Here is a 12,427-nt window from a genome sequence, read left to right as displayed (position 1 = left end):
TCTCATCAATTCTGGGAATGAAGGGTAAATTTGGATCAAATAACATTTAATTTCCAAAGTTCACCTTCAAATTTTCTACTCATTTGACTCATTTTTCCTTTAACTCTTCTTATATGGTTTTGAAAGAGTCCCTTGAGGGAAACTGTATGTTTTACTTGGCAATTGCAACATTGGTTACTGGTTAAGAATCTGATATCTAATTTACAAGTTCAATTTTATCAGAAGTTGTATAGTGGTACTGGTCATTAAGGAAAAAAATCCACACTAATCCTCCATACAATTTATAGATAGGAGTCTCAATTTAATAAACCAACTTACAAGTCAGAGTGACAAATTACGGTTTACTATATAAGGCATAACTGGAAGGAAGACTAATATCGTTCCTAGACCAGACTGTAGAAATAGAGAAGTGTAGTCAGATATGAGTTTGAATACAGTCTCTACTATTTATTAATTGGACAAATCAATCAACCTCTGTGTGCCTCAGTTTCCTTCTTTGCTAAAGGGGGTAATGAAATAACCTACCTCATGGAGTTGTGTGATTATTAAAAGAGTTAATATAGACAAAGCATCTAGAATACTCTATGACAGATAAAACACTATATATTTCAGGGGTTATCATTGAGTTCATCTATAAAACAAAGAATAGATAAGACTATTAGGGAGAACACACAAAGAAAATGGTGTTTTCAATAAATGTCATGTGTGCAGTGAATGATCATTGTGCAGTGAATAAAACAGAGAAAAGTAAATTCAAATCTTTAGATAAATCATATACTCTATCAAAAACTTAGTGTGCAAATGTTCACAATGATAATAATTAGTTCTAAGTAAAATGGTGCTGTGAGGACTGACTTAGAATTACACACATAAAGGACATGGCACAGTGAGTGGCACATGGGACATGCTTAATGAAAGTCAACTTTCTGTTATGGTAAAACAATGAGATAACTTCCCTTTCATCATTATAGGTAATTCTAAGTAAATAATTTTGGTCTTTGAAAAAATCTAACACTCTTCACTTCAGAATTGTGCTGGAGAAATAGTTTTCCCATAAATTATTATTTATTTTTAATTTTCTTTGAAACAATGCAACCCACAGTATTCTATGACGAAAAAAGTACACTTCAGATTCTCTTAAGTTTAGTGATTTAAAATAAAATAGATTTGAAAGCAAATAGATATGGATTCAAATACTGGCTCTGGCATAAGCTCTTCCATTTTGTGAAAAGTGTTAGACTTTCTAAATTTCTGATTTTTCATTTGTAAATTGGGGAAATCCCTTCCAACTTCCTTCTTCCTCCTCTATTCTCCCTTCTCCCCCATGTCCCTTCTTATTATTAGTTACAATTTAATCCTTCTGGTGAGATTTGAGGGATTACCCTTATTTCCTTGCTTAAAATGTAATAAACAATCTTAAAGTAAAAATCTCTATCATCTTCTCTGATTGTCACTATGGCTGGTTATCATGTATCTTTGTATCCATTCATATGTCTATGCTTATCTAGCAGATTGATAGTATTTCTGCAGAAGAATTGATTTCTTTGCTACCTTGTTAATTAACTTTTACTCAAGGGTCACAGGTTCTCAACTTGCCCACACGTTCTGGACCTATGTAGACTAGTCCATTTTAGCAAATATAAAAGAGAATGAGATTCTCAGGAATTTTCCAACAACATTCCAGCTTATTGACTTCTGGGTAAAAGCAGACATGCATAGAATGATTTCTGATTTTTTATTCTACATTTTAATTAGCAATTTAGGCCACTAGAATTAAAGTTTTTTTGATAATAACACTTGTATAATTTTAAAAGTAATATGTGTTTATTTTAAGATATGTAAAATATGAGGAAAATGAAAATTATTGGTTGTCTTATGTTTACTATTTTCACATATTTATTTTGCAGTATTATATTTTTTGAGCACAAATGAAACCATATATTTTTTACACAATTTGAGGCATTATATGAAATTTTAAATACTGAATTTTCACCTTCCAAGAAACATTTTACCACATCTTTTAAAAATATTATTTTCTTGAGACTATATAATATCACATTATATAGAGAGCATTTAAACTTTCCACTATTTTAGGACATTTAATTATTTACAAATTTTGCTATTATAAGTAATGTTCCAATGGGATATTTTTGCATAAATGTCTGAACACTGTGCTGTACACCTGAAGCTGAATAATATTGAACGCCAACTATAACTATTATCAAATATATATATATACAGCATAGGGAATAGAGTCAATGGAATTGTAGCAGCTATATACAATGTCAGAGGGGTAGTAGATTGGGGGAGGGGGGTTATTACTTTGTGAGGGGTGTAAATGTCTATTACATTGTTTTTTACACCTGAAACTAAAAAAAAAAATGTAAAATTTAAAAAGTCACTCTCCATATTTCGCCATCCTTACAAAAATGTATTTAAAGTAGAATTAAGTTGTTGAGGTTTTAAAAATCTATTATAACTGCATAGGAGAAAGTACACAAATATTAAACACTGATCACAGATATTTATCATGTTATGATGAAGCTCAAAACTGTACTCCAGGAAGTTCCTTACAGAAGATAATATAATGTAGGATACTGCTTTTAGTAAAGAAATTTAATACATCTCTAAAACATGGATGCCATCTGTTTCTTGGCTCCAGGTAGATCCACAGCTGTTATCTGAGGTGAAAATGATTTCTTTTGTCTGTAATAGTTAAGGGCATGAAATACTGAAAGTAAGAGAACATAATATATGTTTTGTTGCAGATGTTTGAGTGTTTTTTTAATACTCAAGCAAATAACGAAGCTCAGACAATGCAGAACTATAGGTTCCCAGGATTATTCTAATAGCAACTTTAAGTCAAAGGAATAATTACATTTTTTAGATTTACCTAAAAATGTAATCTGAAGATTTCTAACCTTATCATAAATTAAAGACATTATTTTGTGTATCTTTTCACATCTGGAAATTCCTTTATTTCTTTTGTTTATGCTGAAATAATTAAGGTCAAAACATGAATAAATTTTTCTAATGGCAGAAGCATATCAGAATCAACATGGGCTTAATCTGAAAAGTGGGGCTCAATGAAAATAAAGTTGCTGTCTGATAAGGTACCATAATGTCAATATTTAGTCATTTTGGTCTACTTATTCTTTATTTTGCTATTTCCATTTCTATCTTTTTTGCATATTCAGTGTCCAGATCCATCATGCAAACAGGATTTGTTGGCCTACCTAGAACAGATTAAGTTCTACTCTCACCAACTGAAAATCTGCAGTCAAGTTAAAGCTGAGATCCAGAGCCTGGGGGGAGAGCTCATCATGTCAGCTGTAAGTACTGTCCAGCCTCTGCAGAAGATGATGAAAACAAAGCAGCTTCACCCTTCTTCTTTCTATCAAATCTTATATGTCCCTGTAGGTTACTAGCTCAATTGGAGTGTAAAAAAATACATGTCATTAAACTATTGAGAAATCTTATCAGATTTCTTAAAGAGATGTTAAATAGGTACAACTGGTTTTTATTTACTTCAGAGATTTTAGAATGAATCAGGTTTTGTAAGCCACTGGATAAGAAATAAGTGTTAATTTACAGCAGGGTTTTCAGACTTCAGAAAGAGTACAGATGGAACTCTGAATTGAATCCTATAATTTGGGATTGTAAATTAATAAAACAATTGCTTTATTATTATTAATTTATATTTATTTACCCATCATTCATTTCTATAACATAGAAATGAAGGTCTTGGAAATTTGTATTTCCACATGTAATTATAGAAGTGGAGTGTGGTAGAACATTATAGATATACAAGAACTTTCATAAATATTTTGGTGACCTTGAGTTTCAATCGGCTCTAAAATGACCATGGTAAAAATAATGTCTAACTTTTCTTCTCATGTTTTAATAACAATAGATCATTTCTTTAGAGTAGTATGGTAATAAAATAATATTTGATATCTATATTGGATTCAGTTATCAGTGACTTTGAGAAGGAGAACGAGGACCGAGATTATAAATTTAAGTTAATGTAAGATACCGTGAATGTTCTAGGAATTTAGATGTATAAATTTAGATTTATATTTTTTGAAAATTACAACAATATATTTATAAATTTGTAATATCTAGGACCTTGATAGCCTGACATTGGGTTTTCCCTCAATTAACTAACACTCTTAAAAAGAATGTAATTCTAAAAACGTAAGCAAAGAATTACCATCAAGGGTAGAAGGCAGAGAACTAATCCTTATTGACTGTTTATCTCTTGCCTATATTTCATCTCATTTAATCTTCACAATAGCATGCTAGGTAGTTTATTTGCTTGTTTTGTTTGCTTTAATACTTGAAAATAATGAAATTCAGAAAGGTTAAATAGCTTCCCCAAGGTCATACGAGTAAATGTCAGAACGGGGATTTACCTGCAAAAGCCTATGGCTTCTCTGTTTAGGTAGAAAACCTTGAATCTATGATGACACTGAGAAGCACAAATCGAAAGTGAATCATTTGGAAATTATGTGTAGTTATTATTAGAGATAGGGTTTAATTTCCTTGATATTTATATTTTGCAAAAAACAAAAAAAGAAGAGAAAATATACAAACCAACACAATCTGTGCAATGTTGATGCCCTGTCACTTTTCAAAGAAAAATATGTTTTAAGTAGTCACAATCTATACACACAGAAATATTGTGTATGAATACATGCATGTTTTCATGAATGCACACACACACATATCATGTGTATTCTTATATACACATTTTAAAGTATTATATCTTTATTCTGTATTATTAGACATTCTGTCTGCATTTTTCATTTAACATTATACTACTTGAAAGTGTTTAAAAAATGTATTTATTTGTATACCTAAATCTGTCTTCTGTTTAGTTTTCTTAATTTCACACACCATCATTTACAAGGTTTAAATCAATATATATTTTATTTCTAATTATATGCTATTTCTTCATGTTGTCTGAAAGCTAAGTTTTCAAATAAATTGATAATTCAGCGTACACTTTGCTGCAGAAATATATTACTGTTGATTGTCCCTCCAAAATATAATTTCCTCCAAACATATGAATCGAGTTTGTATTCCTTCCTGTTTAGGATGATGATTCAAATTCATGAACTTTACATATTTCATAGGTAGATTAAGTACAAGCCATTTAGAATTCATGATTTACAATTTAAAAGCTGAGTCATTATATAAAGCAAGGAATAGCATTGCAAATCCAAAACTATTTGTCATCATTTTGCCACAATTTCCCATTAGAAAAAGTAAATCTGAAAAAAAGGAAGCATGCCCCCTTTTACATGCTCTACTGCCACCTGTTTGCAGTTAGATAGTAAAGCTTGATTGATTGATTTTTGTGGATCATTTTTTTTTTTCTAATTACAGTTGACATTCGGTATTATTTTATATTAGTTTCAGGTGTACTGCATAGTGGTTAGGCATTTATATAATTTACAAAGTGGTCATCCCAATAAGTCTAGTACCCACCATACTTAGTTATGGCACCATACATAATTATTATAATATTATTGACTATATTCCCTATGCTGTACTTTGCACCCTTATGAATATATTGTAACTACAAATTTGTACCTCTTAATCCTTTCACCTCACCTTTTTTACACAGATCCCCAACCCATCTCACATCTGGCAACCATCAGTTTATTCTCTGTATCTATAAGTCTGCTTCTGCTGTTTATTCATTTATTTTGTTCTTTATATTCCCATATAAGTGAGATCATATGGTATTTTTCTTTCTCTGCCCGACTTATTTCACTTAGCATAATACTCTCCGGGTTCACCCATGTTGTCGCAAATGGTAAGATTTAATTTTTTATGGTCCAGTAATATTCCATTGTATATATGTACTGCTTCTGCTTTATCCAATCTTTTGTTGATGGCATTTAACTTGCTTCCATATCTTGGCTGTTGTGAATAGCACTGCAATAAATATAGGGGAACATATATCTTTTCAAAGTACTGTTTTGGATTTTTCAGATAAATGCCCAGAAGTGGAATTTCTAGGTCATAAGGTAGTTCTATTTTTAATTTTTGAGGAACCTCCATACTGTTTTCCATAGTGGTTGCACCAATTTGCATTCCCACCAACAGTGCACAAGGGTTCTCTTTTCTCCACATTCTCACCATACTTACTGTTTGTTGACTTATTAATGATAGCTGTTCTGACAGATGTGAGGTGATACAGCATTGTGGTTTTAATTTGCATTTCTTTGATAACTAGTGACATTGAGCATCTTTTCATGTCTATTGGCCATCTGTATGTCTGCTTTGGAGAAATGTTTATTCAGGTCCTCTGCCCATTTTTTTTAATTGAATTGTTTGGGATTTTTTTGTGGTGTTAAGTTATATGAGTGCTTTATGCATTTTGGGTATTAACTCCTTATAGAATGTATCATTGACGAATATCTTCTCCCAGTCAGTAGGTTGTCTTTTCCTTGTGTTGACGGTTTTCCTTGTTGTGCATAACCTTTTTAGTTTGATGTAGTACAATTTGTTTATTTTATCTTTTATTTCACGTGCCCAAGAAGATATATCAGAAAAAAATATTACTAAAAGCAATATCAGAAAATGTATTGCCTATGTGCTCTAGGAGTTTTATGATTTTGGTCTTAATTTAAGTCTTTAATCCATGTTGAGTTTATTCTTGTATATAGTGTAAGAAGCTGGAATAGTTTAAAATTTTTGCATGTATCTGTCCAGTTTTCCCAACACTGTCTTCACCCCATTGTATATTCTTGCCTTCTTTGTCATAGATTAACCTACCATATAAGCATGGGTTTATTTATGGGCTCACTATTCTGTTCTATTGATCTATGTGTTTGTTTTTAAGCCAGTATCACACTGTATTATTACTATAGCCTTATAGTATAGTTTAGTATCTGGTAATCCCTTTCACTTTGTTCTTCTTTTTCAAGATTGCTGTGGCTATTTGACTATTTTGTGGTTAAATTTTAAGATTATTTATTCTAGTTCTTTGAAAAATGTCATTAGTATTTTGATAGGGATTGTGTTGAATTTATAGTTTGCTTTGGGTAGTATAGACATTTTAATTATGTTAATTCTTCCTATCCATGAGCACAAAATATGCTTCCATTTATTTTTATCTTCTTCAATTTTTTTTCTTCAATATCTTATAATTTTACAATTATAGGTTTTTACCTCTCTGGTTATATTTATTTCTAGATATTTTCTTTTCTTTTTTTTTCTTTTGATGCAATTGTAAATAAGGTTGTTTTCTTAATTTATTTTTCTGATAGTTTTTTATTGATGTATAAAAATGCAACTGATTTCTGTATATTAATTATTTCCTGCTACTTTACTGAATTGCTTTATCAGTTCTAATAGTTTTTATCTGGAATATTTAGGGTTCTTTCTATATAATATATTGTCATTTGCAAACAATAACAGCTTTACTTCTTCCTTTCCAATTTAGATGCCTCTTACTTCTTTTTCTTATCTGACTGCTGTGGCTAGGATTTCCAATACTATGTTGAATGAAAGTAGTGAAAGTGGACATTCTTGTCTTTTTCCTGATCTTAAGGAAAACACTTTTAGCTTTCCCCCATTGAGTATGATGTTAGCTATGGGTTTGTAATATATGGCCCTTATTATGTTAAGGTATGTTTCCTTAATTCCCACTTTCTTGAGAATTTTAATCATAAATGGATGTTGGATTTTGTCAAATGTTTATTCTCCATCTATTGATATGATCATATGATATTTTTTCCCTTCATTTTGTTTATGTGGTGTATTATGTTAATTGATTGGTGGATATTGAAACAACTTTGCATCCAAAGAATAAATCCTACTTGATCATGGTGAATGATCTTTTAAATTTATTGCTGAATTCAGTTTGCTTATGTTTTGTTGAAGATTTTTGTATCTATGTTCATCAGAGATCTGGGTCTATAATTTTCTCTTTTTTGTAATGTCTTTGGACTCAGGGTAATGCTAGTCTTGTATGAGCTTGAGAGTTTTCTCTCCTCTTGAGTTTTTTGGAATAGTTTGAGAAGGACAGGCACTAATGCTTTTTTGGCTGTTTGGTAAAAGTCACTTCTGAAACCATCTGGTCCAAGACTTTTGTTTGTTGGAAGTTTTTCGATTATAGAATCTATTTTTTTTTTTAAAGAGTAAATGGTCTGTTCAGATTTGTGGTTCTTCTTGATTCAGTCTTGAATGATTTCATGTTTTAGCAATGTATCCATTTCTTCCAGATTGTCCACTTTTCTTGACATAGACTCATTCATAGTGTTTTTTAATAATCCTTTACATTTCTGTGTTGTTGTTGTCATTTCTCCTCTTTCATTTTGAATTTTCTTTATGTAGATCCTCTTTCTCTTTTATTTTATTTTATTTTGTTGATAAGTTCATTTAAAGGTTTATCAATTTTGTTTACCTTTTCATAGAACCTGCTCTTGCTTTCATTGCTTTTTTGTATGATTTTTTAAAAACTATTTCGCTTATTTCAGCTCTGATCTTTTTTATTTCCTTTCTTCTAATAACTTTGGGCTTTGTTTTCTGTTATTATTCTAGTTCCTTTAAGTGTACAGTTCAATTGTTCATTTGAGATTTTTCTTGTTTTTTTGAGGTAGGCCTGTATTGGTGTGAATTTCCCTCTTAGAACTGCTTTTGCTGTAACCCACAGGTTTTGGGATATTGTGTTTTGTATTTCATTGGTCTCAAGATATTTTTTGATTTTTTCTTTGATCTTATTGTTAATTCATTGATTGTTTAGTAGCATGTTATTTAGATTTTGTGTGTTTATGTTTTGTTTTTTAGTTTTTGTTATTTGTTTTTCTTTCTTGTAATTGATTTCTAGTTTTATACCATTGTGGTAAGAGAAGATGCTTGATATGATTTCAACTTTCTGAAATTTATTGAGACTTATTTTATAGTCTAACATGTGGTCCAGCTTAGAAAATGTCCTATGTGCACTTGAAAAGAATGTATATTCTGCTCCTTCGGAGTGAAATGTCTAAAAATGTCCATTAAATCCGTCTAGTCTAATGTGTCCATACAGGCTGCTATTTCCTTGTTGATTTTCTCTCTGGAAGATCTAGCCATTAATGTCTATGGGATGTTAAAGTCCCCTACTATAACTATTACTGTTGATTTCTCCCTCTATGTCCATCAATATTTGTTTTATATATTTATGAGCTCCTATGTTGGCTGCATAAATGTTTACAAGAGGTATATCTTCTTGTTGGATTGATCCCTTTATTATTATGGAATGTCCTTGCTTGTCTCTTAATATGGCCTTTGTTTTAAAGTCTATTTTATTTGATGTAAATATTGCTACCCCAGCTTTGTTTTTTTTCTTTCCATTTGCATGAAATATCTTTTGTCCATCCTTTTATTTTCAGTCTCTGTGTGTTTTTTATCTGAAGTGGGTCTCTTGTAGACAGCATACATATGAATCTTTTTTCTTTTCAATCTATTTGATTGAATAGAAATATTTTCTACCTATGTCTTTTGATTGGAGCAATTAATCCATTTACATTTAAAGATATTATTGATTGGTACATAGTTATTGCCATTTTATTATTCATATTTATGTAGTTTTTCTTTCTCCTTTTTTTCCTTAAAGAAGTCCCTTTAACATTTCTTTGTAATACTAGTTTGGTGGTGATGAACTTATTCTTATCTGGAATGAAAAGCTTTTAAAATGCATTTCATTTGCTTATGCCAAAGCATACTTTCTTTAATCTCTTGGTGATCCTGAGTTCTTTTCGTGTTCTTTTTCTTTTTTTTTTAATGGAGATGCTCTAATTTTTGCAGTATCAGTGACAAGGTGACAATTATTTTACTATGAGGTCTTTTGAAAAATAATAAGTGTGTTTCTAATGTTGAGAAACTCATTAAAAATTATAGAGATTTTGTACTCAAAACTACAGTTTGCTAATGTTCAGTTGCAGATTATTCACAGTTCACTAAAGTGTGCATTCCAAAATTAAGTTCATGAAACATTTCTTTTAGCAAATATATTTCATTAAAAAGAACTAAGTATGAAGGGAGTACATTTCTGGAGTGAATAGGCAGAGTGCTTTAGGGTTTAGAGTAAAGAAGATAAACTTAGAGCATAAAAGAATTTGAAGACCTTTCTCATAATAAACAATTTAATTAAAATACTTTTTTCCAATCTTCCTTATGTTTTTCAGCAAGCACTTATCCTTAAGTTACATGTTTTACTTATAAGAAAACCAAAGTTACTCTAAAACCCAACTATGAATTGAGCATCCTCTCTGTGCCAAGCATCTTAGAATATCTAGGGGATGAAAAGATGAGTATATGGTGCCTCCTTTAAGATGCTCAAATGTGTATATAGAATACACCTAAATGTACAAAAATGACTCCAAAATAGTATAATAAATTATGAAATAGTGACATGCTTAAAAGCACGTAGTAAGCTTTAAGGAAATAATAAATCCACTAATGTGGCAAATGGGCAAGAGAAAATTCCATAAATAGCTTAACTTTAATTGGGCCTTGATTAACATGTAAAATCGAATGTATTCTTATAGCGGAAGGAGAGAAAAAAAAGTTTCAAGATAGATAGACAACTGAAATAAAAAGATAAGAATTGGTAAATATAAAGAATTTTATGGAAATAGAAAATGATCTGATGTCACTACAAACAGTTATACTTGGTACTGTTGGTTTGTGCAAATGAAATTAGGGCTGTTTAAAAAGGATCATTTATAACATTTTAACTTTACTCTGTAAGCAACTGAATTAATTGAAAAAAATCTAACTTTGAGTTGGGCATAAACTGATCCATGTATTTGGAAGCTAACTGTTTTTGAAAAGTGGTGATTGTTTTGAAAGGTGGTGAAGGAGAGGAAGACAGAGGCTTATTTAGAACTTACTTTTTTAAAAAATTAGTACAATAGAATAGCAGTGAAAACTTAGATTAAGACAATGTTGGTGAGAGTGGAATGCAGTGTATTCATGCAAGGAAAAATTCTGAGCTAAGAGTTATTAGCGTCAATGATCTATTGAATGTTAAGGATGAAGGAGAAAGAATCATTGATTTTCCCCCAAAGTTTTGAGATTTGGCAGCTTACTTAGTCAACAGTGCCATCATTAACCCAAAGCTATATGCTATATAAAGGAGAGCAGATTAGGAAGGGTAGGGCAATTCATGCAGATTCTTCTTTTTAAATTTAAGTGACTAAGGGGCATCCAAAAATGAGGGTCAAGGAGAAGTTGGGTATATCATTCTGGAACTCAGGAGACAAGTATGAAGGAGAAATATATAGGACTATCCAGTGAAATTTTGTTGAATAAGATGAAATACAACATAGAGATCTAGAAGAAAAATTTTCTACACAGATGATATTCTAATGTGCCTATATCAGATGCAAAGACTTGGTTGTGGTGGGTTAAACAAATTAGGAGTTTACTGACTCCATAAAAAGAGTCTCAGAATGGGCAAACAAAGACTGCTATGGCAGCTTCACAGAGTCATCAGAGAATCAGGCACTTTTGTCTTTCTGCTTTCTCATCCTTGATTTCTGGCATTCATTTCTATCAGAGTCAAAAAATGTTTTTAGCTCTAGCTCTAGCTTTTATATTCCAAACAGTAGAAATGATGAGAAACAGAATGAAACATTTCTTACATCTGTATGTCTCTTCCAAATGCTTTATTTTACATGTTATTGGATAGAATTTAATTATATGGCTGTATATAACTGCAAGGGATACTGCAAAATGTAAAATGTGTTTGTGTGTATGTGTGTATGTTTTAATCTGGGCACATTGCTTTCCCCAGTTAAGTCAGTTTTGTTTTTTATGAAGAGAAAATAGATATTGGGTGGCAACTAGCAATTTCCATTAGATCCCTCTATGAATACAGAAATTACAGCAGTACTCACATGTGTTGTAATTGTCTGCTTTTTATACATATACCTCACTAGGCTAAAAATGTCCTTGGATATTTTTGAATAATTGAAAGTTCAATGGCCAATGACTATAAATAATGCAGAAATTTCAGGTTGACTGGGCCTATTGGATTTTGCATTTATAAGACAGCTTTATATCTTTTCCAAAGCAGTATTAATAACAAGGTGAAGAAAAAAAACCTTAGACCATAGTGGGCCAAATACTTATTATGCAGTAACAGAGAAAAGATGGTAGCATAGACTAAATTTTCCTAAAGTTTGTAATTGAAAGGAAGGAGAAAGAGAGGGGGAAGAGAGAAAGAAATATTCAAGGGGCAGATAACTGCTGGAAGCTTTTATTTATTTATTTATTTATTTATTTATTTATTTATTTATTTAATATTTTTATGTTTGTATTTTTTAAGATGGCACTAATTGAGAAAATTCTTAGGTGAAGAGCAAGAGGAAGCCAGAAAAGAATAGATCTATGAAAATATAAGACAAAAACATAAAATTGATAG

At 30.8% G+C, this 12,427-nt stretch overlaps 1 protein-coding gene across 3 annotated transcripts in view; it reads left to right on the top strand.

The window, feature by feature from the left end:
* The window catches only part of CTNNA3 (catenin alpha 3), a 1,431,866-nt gene that overhangs the window by 1,370,395 nt on the left and 49,044 nt on the right, over positions 1–12,427 (top strand). For all 3 annotated transcript variants that reach the window (XM_033130597.1, XM_033130596.1, XM_033130595.1), the window contains exon 17: positions 3,198–3,332. In XM_033130597.1, the coding sequence (XP_032986488.1) occupies positions 3,198–3,332 (135 nt within the window). The remainder of the gene's footprint in view (positions 1–3,197; positions 3,333–12,427) is intronic.

This window comes from Rhinolophus ferrumequinum, chromosome 16 (assembly GCF_004115265.2).
Source record: "Rhinolophus ferrumequinum isolate MPI-CBG mRhiFer1 chromosome 16, mRhiFer1_v1.p, whole genome shotgun sequence".
Taxonomy (NCBI): domain Eukaryota; kingdom Metazoa; phylum Chordata; class Mammalia; order Chiroptera; family Rhinolophidae; genus Rhinolophus; species Rhinolophus ferrumequinum.
The sequence above is the reverse complement of the archived record's forward strand: the minus strand, read 5'-3'. Positions and strand labels throughout refer to the sequence as shown.